General features: G+C 35.1%; 2 protein-coding genes across 2 annotated transcripts; one reads left to right on the plus strand and one right to left on the minus strand.

The window, feature by feature from the left end:
* Positions 1-3,144: 3,144 nt before the first annotated feature.
* On the plus strand, positions 3,145-11,927 carry LOC123216729 (CDPK-related kinase 3). The gene is made up of 11 exons (XM_044637269.1): positions 3,145-4,120; positions 6,399-6,529; positions 6,881-6,922; positions 7,308-7,416; positions 7,571-7,649; positions 8,683-8,979; positions 9,328-9,437; positions 10,392-10,499; positions 10,611-10,673; positions 11,035-11,202; positions 11,288-11,927. The coding sequence occupies exons 1-11, from the start codon at positions 3,569-3,571 to the stop codon at positions 11,423-11,425; spliced, it is 1,797 nt and encodes a 598-aa protein (XP_044493204.1). The 5' UTR covers positions 3,145-3,568; the 3' UTR covers positions 11,426-11,927.
* Positions 11,928-16,117: 4,190 nt separating this feature from the next.
* On the minus strand, positions 16,118-16,949 carry LOC123215825 (auxin-responsive protein SAUR32). The gene has a single exon (XM_044636076.1). The coding sequence runs from the start codon at positions 16,715-16,717 to the stop codon at positions 16,409-16,411; it is 309 nt and encodes a 102-aa protein (XP_044492011.1). The 5' UTR covers positions 16,718-16,949; the 3' UTR covers positions 16,118-16,408.
* Positions 16,950-19,838: the final 2,889 nt, after the last annotated feature.

A 19,838-nucleotide genomic window follows, 5' to 3' on the forward strand; every position in this document is an offset into this window, starting at 1 on the left:
AGATTAATTGAATTGAATTGAACTCATCAATTTTGGTATTGAAACGACCCAAATGTACATTAAAACGAATTCTTTGCTTTTTGTGAGAGATTTTGAAGGACCAATTCTTGATTTGTATTTTGTTTGACAGTCCTGACATTACACTCACGTGGGCACATGGGAATTGTTCCTTTCTGTTCCCAACACAAGCAACCTTCGCTAATTAAGTTGCCCTTGTGAAGGATACCACTCAGTAAGGATCACTAATTATTGGGACACAAGAAAAAGCCTCATGGTCCCATTCATTCCTAATTATACATTTGATGATAAGTAATAACCAAAGTATAGCCACAAGGAGTGGCATTTGAACATTTCCATGCAAAAATACAACAATACGACACTACTTTTCCGGTGGATGTTGATTTGATGATGGTTTTACACGGTCCACCATTTTTCCCTGTTCACATGTGTGTCATGTCGTCTGCTAGCTGCCATTCATTTTATTCACAGGCATTTGCATTATTTTTCATAACGTCCAGAGGTGCTAGCGAGGGTTGGTTAAACTGGCATTTGCCGTAACTTTTTGGAAGATTTCTTTGCAGTTTTCTTTACTGCCGGAAAACCTAATAGACTTACTGTGTTTCCAAGTGTCTTCCCAGTGGAAAACATATTGTTCTGATAAGGACTTAGTAACAATTCAATGCTGTGCTGGACTCAATAATATAATATAATCAGCAAAACTTCAGAAAGAAATAGTCCTAATATTCGGATGCTGACTGCTTCATCTACTGTATTCTTGTTGACCATTACACTCCAAATTAAGAACAGTTAATGACGACAATAACAAGGGGATATTATATTCATAACAGTCATTTTCTGTATGATATGATAGGAGTTACATCTTGTGTTTTTTGGACTCAAGCCAAGTTCCATGCTAATGGAAATCAGATCAAATATTGACCGAAATTATGGCATTTGAGGTTTATTCATAGAGATGATGATCCTAACATCCTACCAAATCTGTGCCGGTCAAAAGTTCTTATTTATGCTAGCTTGTCGTCAAAGCTCAGCAGATCATACAATAAATAAGTATAATAATAAAGAGAAAGGAGGTGAAGCAATATCTATAAGTTGTGGTGTTTGAGTTCCTTTCAAGCTACTCCAAAAATATCATGTCAATCCCCCAACCAGTTTCAGGTTAGGTGAAGCCATTCATGTTTGTAATGACCTAACAAAAGCACCAACTAGAATAAACTTGTTATCTGATTCCTTGTTTTAAGTTTGAAGGCATTTAAATATTGGACTTGATTTAGCCTGAGCAACCGGAAGTTCAACGTAATTCAAATCAATTCAGTCTTACTCCAAGTAGCTTCAGATAATTCCATTTGCCAATTCATGAAACCCAGTATATGGAATAGGTCTTAACGACTGATGTTGGATAGAAGGTACCCTTATCCCTATCATTCATTCATGTATCTGGACTCAATGTTGACGGGCTACAATCATTGGTAAAGCGACATCAACATGAGAAAATGGGCCAGATAGTTTGAGCCCATTTTTTTCGTGCTCATTTAACAGCGGCCTATAAATTGCTCCGCACAACCACCGCCTCGTGCATCCATAGCATTAAACTTTGGGGTTTCTTTTTTTTTTTTAACCAAAAATTTTATCTAATTAAATAAAATAAATCAAAAATTTTATTTTAATATATTATTAAAAGAGATTTAAACTTATTTTTTTATATAAAATCTTATATTTTATCGTACAAATTACCCATTAGGAGTACATTAAACATTAGTTAGTTTTGTCATGTACTTTTTTAAATATGTGTAAATTTTTTATATTATTATTATGATTTAAAATTAGTGGGCACAGATTAATAAGATGTAAGTATAAATAAATAATTATTATATTTAATGGTCAAATTAAAAAAACAATAAAATATCATTTCACGTAAATATTTTTAATATAATAATTAAAATTATTAAAAATAAATAAAATAATAACAAAATTAAAAATGAATTTATCTCGGTTGCATTTCTTTAGCAGTATGACGAAGGGTTTTATGATTAGGTCAACTAAATTCGGTAATTAGTCTTGCTTAATGTTAATGTTGCAGTATTAGCCTAATCATGAAAATATCTAACGGACCATTAATGATGTTTTGCACTGTAAATTCCCACCATGTCATTCTTTCGCTAATCATTCTTCAACAAACAGCCACAAGCTGGGTTGGTCTTAGTTCCGGTATCATCTTCCAATTACTATTACAGATCTTAGATTTAGCATATTCTAATAAGGTCAAAAGTAATGGCATGGTAATGATTATTTGCCATCTCTGATAAAGGGACCCAAATGGAGAAATTTGTAGGTCACAATTGTCAACGGCTTAAATTTGTATGCACATGATTATTATTTTATTTGACATTTTCAGAAACTTACCATTATTTACATAATTAATATGTGTTAATAAATCCAGCTCAATTGGTACATTATATTATAGTATGAATGCAACAAATGATTTAATCTACCCCTACCTATCCATCTATACCTACTTGTCCATATTTAATCTCATTTGCAGAAATTCAAACAATTAAATATGATTTATTTCCCCCAAGCTTTAAAACATGTTTGACACCATCAACAGGGTTGCCTCATTTTGCATTATAAGGACTACATATATATATATATATATATATATATATATATATATATATATATATATATATATATGTATTTTAAATAAATTTAATAAATAACCTACCGAATTAGATGAGATTTTCAACGAACAGAAAAAAGGCTAAGATTGAAAAAAAGACAAAATTTTCATCAATACCTTATCATCTAATTAATATTACCCTTGATTATAATATTTATGAATTGACGGTTATGATATCGCCCAATAGGATAAATCTGAAACACATAATTCTCGCCCATTTAGAAACTTCGTAGTTCGGACCAGCCTCTCAGGAGTCTTTCTCTATACTCCAGAGTCCGTGGTTTTACCATACTCACCCTAGCCCCATTGAACACCACGTGTGTAATAAGGGTGTTTTGGTAATAAAATTGTAAAAGTCTAGTTTCAATGTGTATGCCGAACAGCACAGGATAGAAAACCAGTGTGCGTTGGTAAATATTAAAAAAATGTCTAGAAAAGTAGCAAAAGACAAAATGAAACCAAAAATTAAGCGATACAAATTGGAAAATCCCAGGACTTGCCATCGGAAAATCATTTTACGTATCTTCATTGTGCTGATTCGAAAAATTTAACGTCTGTAGATTATTCCTTTTTAGTGTGCCTTGAAGTGTATAATTTTCTCATCTGCCTCTGTTGTTGTTAAACTCTCTCTTAACAGAACTTGTCTCTTCTCTTTTTCTATCTCTGTCTGTCTGTCTGTCTGTCTGTCTCAGTCTCCTCTGACTCAAAAATTCTCTTCGTTTATCGTTTTCTCGGCGTAGATCTCTCTCCTATTACTATACAGTCTTTTTCCGGTGGTCATCAGATCCGTGTGGGAGTTTCTGTTTCGTCCGATGTGTGGAGTTTGACTGAGTCTCAATCGGACATAGTGGCGCTTCAAGGTTTTTTACGATGGGACAGTGTTATGGTAAGGGCATTCCTACATCGGAAAATGATACAACTAACACAATAACCGCGGTCGTTTCCGCTAATCAAAATCAAACGCCGTTACGGCCGTCAACTCCCGGTAATGGCCCCCTACCTGTCAAGTACACACCTGGCCGCACTTCCAACCCTAGTCCTTGGCCCAGTCCATTTCCTTACGGCTCCTCTGCTAGTCCACTGCCACCTGGCGTCTCTCCGTCTCCAGCTAGAGCATCTACGCCGAGGAGATTCTTTCGGAGGCCTTTCCCCCCTCCGTCTCCGGCGAAGCACATAAAGGCTTCTTTAGTTAAGCGTTTTGGCGGCGGGAAGCCCAAGGAGAGTACAATTCCTGAGGATTTTGGAACGGAGCAGGAGCAGTCTCTTGACAAGAGCTTCGGATACGGTAAGAATTTCGGAGCTAAGTACGAACTAGGGAAGGAAGTAGGGCGAGGACATTTCGGTCATACATGCTCTGCTAGAGGTAAAAAGGGTGAGCTCAGAGATCAACCAGTTGCTGTTAAGATCATCTCCAAAGCCAAGGTACAATGCTACTACGAGTTTGTTGTTTCGTTCAATTTTTGCTGTCAATTATACAAAAACCTTAATCCATTGCCATTGACGTTGTACGGAACTCTAGTTATTGCTTTAATTCACTCAGTGGACTGTGCTTCGTTTTTGGAATTTCAATGAGATACTTTTTTGCTGGTTGCTTTATGTCTGGGTTTTTGTTTGATTGTTTTTGCAGGATAAATTTGTGCATTTATCTGGTTTTGAAAATGTTTTACAAATGATATGCCATGTTCTCAATGATTGGATATTTTATATTTGCTCTTAAGAGGTTATCAGGAGAATTGTTGATTAATGCTAGCGCTGCATTAGAATTTGAAATTTTCAAAATTATAAGTTTTGCAGATCAATGCTCGATGTAAGCTTTAGAAGTTACGCCTAGTAAATGAAGATAAGTTATTGCCAGTCATTTGGAGAATGCTGGTATTTTGGTTTATATTTTTAAAATGTCATGGGATTCTGATCAGCTTTTCCCAAGAAATTGGTTGTTCATTCTAAAACAGGGATTTCGAGGATCTGTCTTTTTCTTTTGAATTGAATATTGTTTCTTTGTTTGGAATTTGTAGAAAGAAGAAAAAAGACTTGATTAGCATGTTTGTCGGTATCCGACAAATTTATGGGGTATCCGACAAGTCTAAGTTGTATGCAGCTTCCCTAAGGTTATGCCTTGTGAATTGAGTCAAGAGTTAAGTCAGCCAGCATTGTGTCACTTAGGGAAATACACGTTGATAAGAATTGTTTGTATGAAACACGTTGATGAAAAGAGTGAAAACATGGTTGTCTGTGTTTGATGAGCATACATAGTATCCAAAGAAGTCACAAGTTATGATAGTTATCTGAGTTCAAGATTGCTTTGTCTAAACTGCAATCCATTTTCAACCATGTTTGGCTTCCCTAATATATATATATCTGCAATGTGAATATATTTAGTGGTTTCTGTTTAAGGACTCCTACAATGTCCCATAGCCATGTTGCGTAATGTCAGCAAAAAATAGGTTGCAACGTGTTGAACACTGTGAAAAAGGTTAAAAGAAATGTCTGTGACACCTTGTTGCATCAATTTAGAACTAAACTCTCTGAGTATATTCTTATTGTTCTACTTTATGATTAGAGTTGAGATTAGTCAACTCTGCTTACATGTCGCTGATCCTTGACGTGTAACTTTATGCGCTATGTGTTTGCAATTACAATAATTTACCTTGCTGGACGTCTCCTTATCACATTTTTATGATTTTTTTCTAGGATTATTTTAACAGTAATGGGGTTGAAAGGAGTTTAGTGTGTCTTTCACGCAAAATAGGGTACACAAGCAGTGTGTTGCACCATTTGTTTTGGTTTTGGATTGAAATTTTTGGCAAATCTGATGGGCGGGGTAATCATTGCTGAAGGTGGATAACTAAAATTTTGTACTGATATAACTAATGAGTTGGCTGAGATGCAGACCTATCAATGATGCTTTAGGGTAGTTGTAGATTTTAAAGTTCCTAGGATATGGGCTTTTTTTCATTTACTGCTTTGCTATAAAACAAATATCTAATGTACATATTATCTTAGATACTAAGCAAGTGAATATAGTGACCACGTGGCTTTGCATGGTTGTGATTTATGCCAACTTAAACTGGATTCTTTTTATTAAAGAAAAAACTTATGTTGTATTTGTTTCAAATAATCCTTAATTGTCAACTTCTGACATATATATCCTCATTTAAGTAAATTTTGATTGTTTTTGCTAAAGCACTGTAAAAGCTATTTTTTTAAACCAAATTATGTATTTTGATCATTTAATACTTCTAATCTTAATCGCATTTGTTGTCATTTTGCGAATAAAGAGATTACGTCGGTTACAATTCCTTTTCGAATATGGACAATTTTGAAAAATGTCATTTAAATGCAATGGGGAAGCCCTTGTTTTGGAATATATACCAAGCCTTAACAATATGGCGTGAGCCCAGACAAACAGCACGTGAACACATGCAAAAATGTGATATATAGGAATTAAATGGGACACTATCTTGTGCTCAATCCTTAAATGCTTTACTTCTTAACCAATGGGAGAGAATATCACATTTTACTCTCATAATCTAGCTGTTATTTAATATTGTCTTATATACGCTCATACCTGATCTTTATTATTTGATTCTGCATTTGTTATACTAGCAAAATTTATAAAAGCTTTTAATTTTTATTTAAATTCATGATTAATTGATGCGTTACTTGTGCAATATCTATATTTATAAGATTTATGTGGCAGATGACAACAGCAATATCAATCGAAGATGTTCGTAGGGAGGTGAAAATATTGAAATCACTATCAGGACACAAGAATCTGGTCAAATATTATGATGCATGTGAGGATGCGAATAATGTGTACATAGTCATGGAGTATGTCTTTTCTTTTCCTCTATTAAAGTAAGCTAGGGAGATATATTTTAGCATTGTTAGAAGATGCTTGCTGGTTCTTTTTATCTTTTAATTTTTTATCTGCAATGTGTGATGTAACAATCTTCATATTGGCCACTTTTGCTGTTATATGTTATCACTTGTCTTTAGGTAAGCCTCACTATAGATCATTAGATACTATTTTGTTAAAATAACCTTGTTCCTATCATGGAGCTCGAGGTCCAAGGATCAATTTCCTTATGCCTAGGGAGGGTTGGGTTTTGTGTGTGGTTAAAATGATGTTACAAATTTTCAATTGTTGGGGTTGACTTTTTTTCATTTTTCACATGGCAGATTGTGTGAAGGTGGGGAACTACTGGACCGAATTTTAGCGAGGTATTTGTTTATGTTCACTGTGCTCTATTAAGGTCTCATAGTATTTTTATTGGCTCCAAACTGAACTTGTATTGTAATTTTGACGTCTAAGCACTGAACTATCATCTTAAATAGAGCCACGTGTAACCTGGTATTTGAAATTTGAATAGATTCAAAAATTTTTATTGTTAGGGTGTGATTTGAACTTTAGATTTTGCTATTTGCCCTTAATTATATGCCTTGTAATAATAGTTGTTAATTCATTTATTCTATTTTAGTATTGATGAATTGCTTACAGAATTATATGCGAGATAGAACGAATGATTTGAACTGCTGTGGATAGAAAAATGGACACTTGAATAATGGAAATGGTACTTCTATATACACATCTTCTTGTCCATTGCAGGGGAGGAAGGTACACAGAGGATGATGCAAAAGCTATAGTTGTGCAAATTCTAAGTGTGGTTTCATTTTGTCATCTTCAAGGTGTTGTGCATCGTGACTTAAAGCCAGAGGTTTGAGTTTAATTCATCATTAAATATTTTGGTTGTGTACTTAGGTCTTTCATTGTTCTCTATCCAACACCAGTGGAATGGTTGGATCAAGTGTTTTATGGATTTTCTCCTTTGCTAACTTAGCAATTCTATAACTGACTTCTCATCACAACAGAATTTCCTCTTCACTTCTGGACACGATGATGCTGATATGAAGCTTATTGATTTTGGTCTCTCTGACTTTAGCAGACCAGGTAAACTGAACTTCAGCCATATTTTTGCTCTACATTGCTTAGAATCTTCATGCCCCTGCAAAAATTATTTAACTGGCAAAAGCCTTTTATCTAGACAATATTTTGTGTAAGGAGTATAACGATTGCAGTTCTCTTTTGTGGTTGTTAATTTTGTGATATTTTATTCTAAACTTGGCTCCACAACTAGTTTGCATGCTTGGGTGACAAAAGCAGTGTGCGCACTCATGGAACTTATTGACATATATGACTGTGTTGCTTGATTTGGGTACTAGTGTTTCAGAGTGAAAAAGATAGGTTAACAACAATGCTAATTTCATTTATGAACCCCAGAACTTGATTCCCATATAAGATAATAGGAGGATACAAAAAACCTTCTAATTTTTCAGATTTTACCCTCATTGTAGTAAATTTTATGTCCTATGAGCAATGGCTTAATTATCATAATAATAGAAGCTAATTCACTTATGGTGCATTTCTTGTAATATCTACACATGCTTTTTTAAGTGGCTTCTAATGAGTAAGCATTCTTCCTGCTTTGTAACTTGTAAAAGAAAAAAAATGGTAATTCTAAAGGTATCTATTTAATTCAGTGTTTGTGATGGCATTTCCTTATTAGTTTAATGTCAATGCAATCTAATGGTATTAATAGTATTACCTTTTTTTTTTTTTATTCTATCTATTATGTAGTTTCCTCTTTCAACTTTTTATATTTGTCCAAAGAGAATCCCATTCTAAAGAGATATGTTTGCACAGTGGCAGGTTACTAATAATGTGAATCTAACATTACAAGCTTGAAATAAGTGCTAACTTGGACTGGCTTATTAGCATTGGCAACATAAAATGAGATGCTTACACTGACTATTGAAAATTGATGACAAATCTAGAATTTATCTCTTCGTCATGCAAAATTGTCATTGGATCACAATGCTAGATTTCCTGTGTTTTTATATACTTTTACTTACTAGCAATTTACCTGTTGGTTGATGCTTTAGAATTCTCTAACTTTTCTTCCCTTCTGTGTGCATATCTGCAGATGAAAGACTTAATGATATTGTTGGAAGCGCATACTATGTCGCACCTGAAGTCTTGCATAGATCTTATAGTCTGGAGGCAGATATATGGAGCATTGGTGTCATCACATATATCTTGTTATGTGGAAGCCGACCTTTCTGGGCAAGGACAGAGTCCGGCATTTTCCGTGCAGTGCTAAGATCTGATCCCAACTTTGATGATTTACCCTGGCCTTCTGTCTCTCCTGAGGCTAAGGACTTTGTAAAGAGACTCCTGAACAAGGACTTCAGGAAACGAATGACTGCTGTTCAAGCTTTAAGTAAGTTGGTAATTCCTATATTGCTTTCTGGAATTTTATGGATATTAATTTACTGGTAGGTATATATAAATGCCACAAGCCTGCGCCTTTTTTGGCTTGACCAGTAGTAGTCTTTTATGATAAGACAATGAAACGAGCCCTCTCTTGCCCTAACTTCCCCATCCTCTTACAGTGAGAAGGCATCCAAAACATCTTTTGCAAATCTTTTCCATTTTCAATATTCATTTCACAAAGTATAATATGATTGACCAAGCAAAAGTTGGTTTTACCTAGAAATGAGGGTTGTTTTTATTGTAGGTCAGTCTAATTAAATAATTTGCTAGACTAAAAAGATCTTTCCAACTACAGCTCACCCTTGGTTGCACAATGATGATCGGCCTGTTCCTTTGGACATATTGATCTACAAGTCGGTAAAGGCATATCTCCATGCTACACCTCTGAAACGTATGGCACTGAAGGTATTATTCTTGTTGTAATAACATTATGTGAACACTTTTCTTGATTTGTTCTTTATGTGCTTGTAATCATATTGTGGTTTGCTGTGGTAATCAACTGAATAATGTTAGTGTAAGCTATATTTACACTATCTGATGGGAACCCAACTCAGTCACAATTTTTCAGTATCAAAACTGTCTTTGCAGAACAGAAGAAATGAAAGAAAATAAACCACACTCACACAAAAATTCTGGGAATCTACTGCAGTATTCTCACTAATTAGTAAGGTTGGCCATCATCAGCTACAATGCAAATTAACATGAACCAACATCAAATTACTGTAAAATAACACCATCAAGTCCTGGCAATTTGAGAGGTCAGATCTGTCCTATACATCAAGATTAATCTTGGCAATTTGAGAGGCCAGTTCTCTCTTAGTCCAAGACTACTCAACATAAACAATTTTTCCAGCTGACTTCTCTTCCTTTCTTTTCCCTTTTTATTCTCCTTCCTCTAACTGTTTCTTGTCCTCACTACTCATATTGCCATGTGGAGTTACTGGTATGATCCTTGAATCTTCTTGCTATTGGACCACCACTTTTTGATGTCCCACTACTGCTGCCTCTCCATTCTCAGCTTTTTAAAGTTCCAGTGTTGCTGCCTCTTCATTTTTTCCTCTCTTTCTTCTTCTTGCATAGACTTTATTGGTTAGCAGAATATCGTTATCTAACATCCTTTATAATTATAAACTATTTGCCGAAGTTTATTCTCATGCTTATAAATGTAATATTGAGAATCTGGGGGCATTTCCTATTCCTATTGAGAGGCCTTTTAATTGAATAAAATGATCAGTTTTTCAGTGTACCTTCTGTTTTAGAGATTATTTTCTCAGAAGCTTAAGAATGGAATTGTAGGGACAGGGTTATGAATTCTGTTATGGTCTCAACTCACGTTCATGTAAATTTCTGTAACTGCAGGCCCTCTCAAAAGCTTTGACCAAAGATGAGTTGGTGTATCTTAGAGCACAGTTCAGGCTGCTGGAACCCAATAAAGATGGAAGCGTATCTCTTGATAATTTTAGATTGGTTATCTACTGCACGTACCTGTTTGAATTTGATACTCTAATCTAGAGCCATCTCATTGGTTTTTATTCTTCATATGGATATAATTATGGTTATAAGAAACTGATGGTGCAGGCTTTAGGAAGAAATGCAACTGACGCTATGAGGGAGTCAAGGGTTCCTGATGTTCTTAATGCGGTATGCAGTTCATATTATTTTTATCTTCCCCTTTCCTTTAAAATTAAATTCAAGCATCAAGTTTCCGAATTGTAAACTTTAACTGTCACCTGAAGTTTTGACATGTTTTTGGATAAAATTTGCATGCTCTATAGAGTATTTGCCTTAATGATTTTTTAGGATTAAGTTTTTGTCCTTAATTAATTATGAATCTTTTTCTGATTTCCGAGAGATTTCTTTTTACTGTAGTATATACTTTGAGACATCTGGATTTTCATCATGATGTTCCTGTAGTATTAAGTTTTGCATTTAACTCAATATTTCTAACATATTTGTTTGTCTATGTATCTCATTCACTGTTGTTGTATCAATCAATCTTCAGATGGAATCACTTGCATATAGGAAGATGTACTTTGAAGAGTTTTGTGCAGCTGCAATCAGCACACATCAACTGGAGGCTCTGGAAGGGTGGGAACAGATTGCCTCTACTGCTTTTGAGCATTTTGAGCTCGAGGGTAACCGAGTCATTTCAATTGAAGAATTGGCCCGGGTATGCTGAATTGTTTTCTAAATTATCTCACTCTGAATACTGATGCACTCTTCTGATTTATATCTATTTCAACTCATTACTGTAGGAATTGAATGTTGGCCCTTCAGCTTATGCATATCTCAAGGATTGGATTAGAAACTCAGATGGAAAACTTAGTTTACTTGGATATACAAAATTTTTGCATGGTGTGACAATTCGAAGTACAAACACAAGACAACATTAGTTTTTATTAGCCTTTGACATATAGGTTTTTTTTTTTTTTTTTTAAATTAAAAAAATTATGCATTTGGTGAACTTGGAGGGTTTGCTTCTGTCTTTATTTATTTTATTTTTAATCCTTCTGGGCTGGGGTACAGAAGATGTGCATAAAATGAATGTTAGTCAAAGTCAGTTATGAGATTGTTGAGGCAAATTTGCAGTGGAGGTTCTCTTCTTTGCTCATACCCTATTTTTGCAAACCTACATGGAAAATGGGTTAGAGCTGAAATTGTGATTATTGGTTAATTTATGGAGGCGAAAAGGTTGATGGACAGCAAAAAATTGTAACATTTGTTCTCCTTTTTGTTTGCTGATGTTCATTCTGTAATTTTGTATTCATGGCATATCATATTCATATGTCATGTGGGATGATTAAGAATTAGGTGGGTGGAACATATCCCTTCTTTCAGCCAATTATATTTATCTTCTATTATCTAATGATAATTACCCTTTTTTGTTTAATAAAATAATTTATTGCAAATTGATAAGTTTACTGTGGTTCATTTGGAATTGCAAGTCAGAAAAGTGCGTGGAATTGATAGTTGTGTTGAAGATAATGTATCAAACACTTTTCTGCAAAAGTCGATCGATCAAAGGCACGAAATATTGGAAGTCCTTTGTCAATTAGGGTACACATAATGGTAATTACAAAACAGTCTCCAGTAGTGCTGATGGTCGGCCACTTTATTATATATTTCGATCAAATTGAGGTCTGAGATAACTTCCCATAAATTTTATACAAATCCAGCAATAAATATTACATTATCTTACCACAAGTTGTTATATCAATTTATATAAATACATCTGTGTAATTTGTTTTGTAAATATAGTTTTATTTGTTTCCAATAGCACGATATTCACTTTGTGACCCACCAATCATCACATTCACAGCTGAACTCCAAGAAATTAGTGTTTTACTCAAGAACATGTGCACTAAAATATTGGACGACGCATTGTGTTGTGTTGGTGTTGGTGTTGGTGTATGTGTGAAAAAGCAATGGATAATGAAAATAAAGCCATGGATCCTTCATCTCGTACTGTTGTATGTACACTGTGATAGCCAGGAAATTCACATTGTTATTATGACATGTTAGGCCCCTACTCACCACAATGAATGCTCGTTTAGTTACTTTTAAACAAAAACCTGATTATTTAAATGAAAAAAGTGATAATTGGAGTGTAATCCCACTTTCTAAATCTGTATCTACTGTTTTATAATGGTTTTCTGGTGTGTAATAATGCTTTTATATGACTGTTACTCCAGGTCAAGGAGCCGATTTAGACCATTTCATTTCTGTGTAAAAAGTACGTACCAGAAAAAATATTCTTCTACTAAAGCACTCGATCATCATCATTTTTCTTAAAGTGGATAGAAATAAGAAGGATTCGAGATGTTGCCTGCCTAATTATCATTTATTAAAAATATATATATATAAATATTTTTATAAGTAAAAGCAATTCTCCCATTTATTACAACATTGCATTCGCCATTTTCTCCACAACTACATGTGTGCGTGTGTGTGTATATATATATACACCCCATTTTTTAACTGGAGATCATTAAAATATTCAGAAGTTAAAAAAAGTTAGCTCGTGCGTGTTTGTTGATCACATGCCACTGGTTCATCTCTCAAAAAATACAGAAACTAAGCTATTGTCTTATATCTTAAAAGTCAATGAAAAATATATGAAAGTATATGATAGTCTAAAGCTAAGTGGGAAATTGCTTCAATTATTGATCCAAGTCGTGTTGTCTGATAATTCAAAAAGTTCAGATTGGAGCATGTCAACTAGTTGACATTGTAATTGCAACGTTGACTGGCTCTGGTTCAAATTACTAAAGAAGGAAGGCTAAGTTGAATTAAATTTAGGTGGAATCACGGCCTTCATAGAAAGATTTAGCCGCCTGGATAGAAAATGGGTCCTTATTATTAAGAAATTTGACACATATTCATATACTATTTACAGATAAATTTATAATAATATATATCATGTTATAAAGAAGAATGCGAGTCGCTGATTATAATAAAACAGATTTCTCTTCTTCTAGTGAACGACGTAAAACAGACTATTTAATTAGAACGTTTGTTTTCTCACATCAAAAATTTTGGACGCAACTCTATTTTCAGTAGCAGAGGTAAAGTTTTGGAAATACTTTTAAAGATAGATACTTCAAAAAGTTAAAAAAAATGGCCGCTTCCTATCTAGGGTTTCAATTTATCTTGGCTTTTTGCATGACACTGTTCAGTGTTCACATCCGCCTATTGGCTAAGAATTTTCCATCCTTTTATTTTAATAATGAAAGGGTTCTCAGGTTAATGAAAGTGAAAAGGCTTGCCTTCCTCGAAAATTTATGAAGAATCTTTTGACGAACACAATGCAGGTTGCGGTTTCAAATCTCAACATGAAACCCTACCTGCATGCACTTGTCAGTGCTCCTATTAAACTGCTGCTAAGTACACAGTTCTCACAATTTATAATTGCAAGTAGTCTTATAATGAACTCGATTTGAACTAATCTAATATATACCAATGTATATATATAAAATTTTCTATTCGACCCAACAAATGATTTTTATGTTTATAATATTCTTTATACAATTTTACATATAAGTGTAAAAGTCAAAACTTATATTACACAAAATCAATTGATTTATGTTATATAAAATCAATTGTTTATATAAAATTAATTGACTTGTGTTAAAAGCTCTGATACCATCATACCATGTAGAAGGGTATGGTTGGGTGTATTGCCACTTGGTATCCATGATCAACTAGGCTTTGATATCATCATACAATGTTGAAGGGTATGGTTGGGTGCATTACCTTTTGTTAAAGGCTCTAATACCATCATACCATACCATGTTGATTGAAACTCATATTATATAAAATCAATTATTTATACAAAATTAATTGGTTTATGTTAAAGGCTCTGATACCATTATACCATGTAGAAGGGTACGGTTGGATGCATTGCCACTTGATTTCTATGATCAAGTGGGCTTTGATACCATCATACTATATAAAAGGGTATGGTTGGGTGCATTGCCACTTGATATCCAGGATCAAGTGAGCTTTGATATTATCATACTACGTAGAAATATATTGGCTCTATAAATACAGAAATCAAAACTTATATTATACAAAACTAACTGACATGTGTTAAGGTTCAATCTACCACACTTATATATCACTCATTTATATTGTTTTTATTTGATGTAAGACTTTTTAATCTCTAATACGTTATAATAAGCCCATTATAGAGTTTCAAAGCATTAAAACAATTTAATAGGAATTTCTCTATAAAATTATGTTGATGTAAATATGGTAAAAAACACAACTGACTTGATGCCAAACTGTAACAATTCTACAAGTTCATTGCGTTTTTAACGGTCTCTATGGGTTGACCTCAAGAGGAAACTGACAAAATGAAAGACTTCTGAAACAAACTACATGATTTCTTTTTTTTTTCCACGAGTCAACCCCCTAGAGTCGCTGCCAGTTGGGGCTGACTGATGACTGCTGCGTGCACGCTTGATCGAATTTATATATTTTCCATTTAATTAGGAACTTAAAAAGAAGTTAATTCGTTGATTAGTCGTTACTATTACAAACAACTAACGATTGACTTTGAGCCCTTACTCTTTTTAAGTCTAAGGATATCATGTTATCTATACGCACAAACTTACAACATGATGCACGCCAATATCCACTGTTTTTGTTTCGGCATGCTTCTTCACTCATGCTCGTATTAATAAAATACTCAGCAAAATGTTGAAAACTTCTTGTCGTTTTGGATTATTTATGAATTGGATGCATATACTGAATTTTTACCTTTACAACAGATTCAAGCCAATATTGTTGAAATTGATGAATTAGATATGAGAAATTTGCAATCTGTAAATTCCAATAAATACCAAATAAAAAAGTTCCAGGATATTTATTAGCTTTCAAGTCAATATCACGATTTCTAGATTTCCGATTGTGTATTGTAAAAGAAAAATAAATAAAATAAATATAAAAAAATGTCCCCGTCCCTAATAATCAAATAATTAAGCAAATGAGAGGTCGTACTGAATTGGTAGAAGTGATAAGCACGAAGAATCAAGAACAATGAAACCCCACCAATAGCCACGTGGCCCACGGTGGTGTGGCTTAACATGAATGAGCCAAAATTGCCGTGTGAAAACTAGTTATTCCTCAACCACACTGTACTTCTTTTGTTCTTGCGATCAGATCAGGCCTACAATTACAAAACCTCGATATCAATGGAAAATTACCAAACCTGGAGACCGCTCACCACCTACTGACCCTCTTGATTCATCACCTAACTCAAATCAATTCTTTCCAAATAGCAACAACGACCATTTATGGCGTTTATTATTTACCATATTTTCTTCATTGATTAAAAGGCAAGTTAATTATCACCCATTTCAAAGAATCTCATGTTCCCTGCAGCCTTATTGGCTTACTCTTAAAAGGCAAGGTATAAAGGTATTGCTTTGGTCCTACCGTCGGTTTGCCAATCCTCTATAGATTCGCTCACTCTCATTGTTGTCACGATGACTGGTCTTAATAATGCCAAAACCTAAACGATTAGATTAATTGATTAATTATTAATTAATCATTTTTAACGAAGTAAAGAAAACAAAGAAAGATTAGAAAAAAAGAACGGCAAAGTAGTTACTTCTCTTTTATACAACGTACGGTTCGTAACAAAATTACTATGGCAGCATTTTGTCGTCATGAAGACATCATCTTTATCATTGCAACAGCAGAAACCAACCAAAACCTAATACATCTAGTTCTAGTAATAAACGGAAACAAAACGACCAAAAAGATTCAAATTTACAAAGACGAAAAAGGCATTCATTAGACAAAGATAAGGTATTTGTCGATGATGATCAAGCGTTAGGGCTGTTTGGCCCCGCCCCCGATAAGGATTTGAATCAAACTCTAAAACAGCCAACATGGTGATGGTGGTTAAGGGACTTTTCCCTATCAATCATGCCTTGAACGTACCTAAACTCTTCAACGTGACAAGGGATGGTGATTGTTCCTTTCTGATCAAATCCATACTCTTCTTCTGCTTCTTTCAACAGCTGCATGAACAATGGATGATTAAAATATATGACTGGCACTACAAATCTCTGTTGTTCCTCTCCTTGCCCAACCTTGATCGCCAAACACCCTTTTGGAATATCCCTGATTACTTGTTTCTTCCCAAACCCTCTTAGACCCTTCTCTCCACTACCCATTTCTTTGAGCTTGATTTCTTTTAAGAGAATCAAGAAACCAATACAAAACACAAAACTATCTCTTTATTTTTTGGCTTTGGAGATGAGATCTTCACAAGAAAGTAAAGGAAAAAGGCCAAGGGTCTGCTCTTATGGCTTGCTTGAAGAGGGTTAGAGATGATTATCTGTAAGACCTTGATACGCATTCATGCTTGATAAACACCAATATAAAACCCACCATTCCAACAATACCAGACTGAAGGGGTTTTATATAGTGTATCTTGTTTTCTACGCTCAGTAGGATTAGAGACGTTGGATCAAAGTGAAGTGAGATGATGATGTTGCAAATCACAATAGAGGGCCGTTGTTGTTGTAATGGCAAAAGTGTAATTTTAAAATAAGAAAATAAGCAAGACACGTGGACGGTGGTAGGGTAATGAATCATAACCATAGCCGACAATGAGGTGTCCCAAGGGACAGCCAATTGCAGGTTTAGAACTTGTTTCTTTTCTCTCTGCTTACTCACTCATTTTTGTACTTGCATTTTGCCAACCCAAAACTCCGTTACCAATTATTTTTTGAGGGATATTAATTAAAATAGGCAAGCGGATTCCCGCCTAAACCTTTTTCGGTAACAAATACTCTGTTTTACCTTTCTAAGCAAATCATCTTTTTCATTCCAAAAATGTCCCTAATCTAATTTTTCAAATTCAACGCCTGACTTTTCCGATTAACCGATTTCTACCACGAAAATCATTAATATTAGATTAAGATTAAATTATCTAAAATAAATAAAATTATAAATTAAAAAAGGATTAATATTTAAAAAATAATTTATTTGTATATATCAAATTTGGATATATAAAAAATGATAAGTTTTTCTTTAAATTATTTGTAATGAAAAATATCTAAAAATTTTATTTTTATAAAATAATTGAAGTGAATTTGGATATTTATAAAATAATCTATTAAATAATATATATTTATAATATAATCTATTTTTATAAAATAGATTATATTTTATTTTTACAAAAACAGAATTTGGCAAGGGGTGCGTGGATTTGGTAAGGGGTGCGGCACTTTGGTAAGGGGTGCGGCTGCGTGCGTGCGCGCTGGTGAGTGCGGGCGGGCGCGCGCGTTCTGGTGCGTGCGTGCGGGCGCCCTAGCGCTGGTGCGTGCGTGCGGGCGCGCACCCGCACATGCCGCACCCCTTCACCAATTCCCGCACCCCTTCACCAAATCCCGCACCCTTTCCAAATCCCGCACCCGTTCAGCAAGTCACGCACCCGTTCAGCAATTCACGCACCCGTATATAAATTCCCGCACCCTTTCACCAATTGATGAACTGGTGCGGCAAGGGTGCGGGTCACGTGGCTCGGTGCGTGCGCTGGGTAATGAAAATATAAAATTATTGAGAAATGTCAGAGATGCAATTCAAAACGTCAACCTAGCCAGGAGGATCCACAGTGTCGCCGAAACAAAAATTTTACCCACGCACCATTCACCGTCCCGAAACCGTCGTCGGAAAACATCACGGCAATGTCGTCGGAGTCGTCTCAGGTATATATTTATTGCTAACATTGATTCTGCTTTCGGACATTGGACGAGATTTAGGTTTTCCTTTCTTCTTTCATTTGATGCATCGATGTAGATTAGTTAGTTGATTACAGTCTTGATTATGCGATTGATTTTGCCGGTGCGACATTGTTGGTTTAATTTATGCGATTTTGTTGATTGATTGTTGATTGTTGATTGTGTTGGTTTGGTTCGGCGTTATGGAAGGAGGAGGTGTTTATTTTGGAGTGCCGATTTGCATGTTGACACCGTTCACACACACATTCACACCGACAGACCACCACTGACACTTGCAGACACCCTCAACGCATCCACGCACCCCTTAAACATCTTGCCGCACCCTTTAGGAAACGCACGCACCCCTTAACACTTTTGCCGCACCCTTTAGGAAACGCACGCACCCCTTAACACTTTTGCCGCACCCTTTCGGAAACGCACGCATCCCTCACCACTTTGCCGCACCCTTTGCTTTTTCTACGCACCCTTTTACATTTTGCCGCACCCTTTGCTTTTTCCACGCACCCTTTTACATTTTGCCGCACCCCTTTGCTTTTCCACGCACCCTTTTACATTTTGCCGCACCCCTTTGCTTTTCCACGCACCCGTTTACATTTTGCCGCACCCTTTGCTTTTTCCACGCACCCGTTTACATTTTGCCGCACCCTTTGCTTTTTCCACGCACCCTTTTACATTTTGCCGCACCCCTTTGCACTTCCACGCAACCTTTCACATTTTGCCACACCCCCTTGCACTTCCACGCACCCTTTTGCACTTTCATGCACCCTTTTAACATTTTGCCGCACCCTTTATCAGCTTCCCACACCCCTTTGCATTTTAACGCACCCCTTAACACTTTCCCCATGCTTTTCAGATTTTATATCCTCCTGTTTGCAATTTGATTGATTAAACATGTTTGCAATTTACTCAATTATATTGATTGTTATTTGATAATGTTTATATTGATTGTAATTTTCCCATTTTTCTGATTTTCTGAATATGTTTGTTTATGGGGATTATAGGAAACTGGGGTTAACGAACGCCATGATGAAAGGAGGTACAACGAAGGCTATTATTTTTTGGCGAAGTTAAAAGTTAGAGCTCATATGGATACTGTCGAAGCCATCAGAAATTCTCTTACCCATGCCCAGAAAAGAATGTTCAAAACATGTTGTTTCGGGCGATTTTTAAAGATGGAGACTTTAAAGCATAGCTCCAGTTTATTGCATTCTGTGCTATTCCGACAAATCAATAAAGGAGTAGTGGGAGAGGAATTATGGTTTCGGCTTAATGGGGTGGATTGCAGATTTAGCCCTGTTGAGTTTGCCCTCATTACTGGATTAAAATTCAGTAGAGAAATAGGAAAGAGCAAGGTTATCGGAAAATCTCAATTGAAGTCTAAGTATTTTGGAGGTAAAAAAGCTGTTAACTATGGTGATCTCGCAACAATATTTAAAGAAAGAGCATGGATAAACAATGATGAGGATGCCATTAAAATATCGGCCCTGTATCTGCTTCACTTTGCATTATTAGGATCAGACAATAGAAAAACTATTTCAGAGCATATTTT

The sequence above is a fragment of the Mangifera indica genome, chromosome 5 (assembly GCF_011075055.1).
Source record: "Mangifera indica cultivar Alphonso chromosome 5, CATAS_Mindica_2.1, whole genome shotgun sequence".
Classification (NCBI taxonomy): domain Eukaryota; kingdom Viridiplantae; phylum Streptophyta; class Magnoliopsida; order Sapindales; family Anacardiaceae; genus Mangifera; species Mangifera indica.

Coding starts and splice junctions, on each gene's coding strand:
- LOC123216729 (XM_044637269.1), top strand. CDS start 3,569: ATGGGACAGTGTTATGGTAAGGGCATTCCTACATCGGAAAATGATACA. Junction 6,923..7,307: donor CTGGACCGAATTTTAGCGAG/GTATTTGTTTAT, acceptor TGTCCATTGCAG/GGGAGGAAGGTACACAGAGG. Junction 9,438..10,391: donor TGAAACGTATGGCACTGAAG/GTATTATTCTTG, acceptor CTGTAACTGCAG/GCCCTCTCAAAAGCTTTGAC.
- LOC123215825 (XM_044636076.1), bottom strand. CDS start 16,717: ATGGGTAGTGGAGAGAAGGGTCTAAGAGGGTTTGGGAAGAAACAAGTA.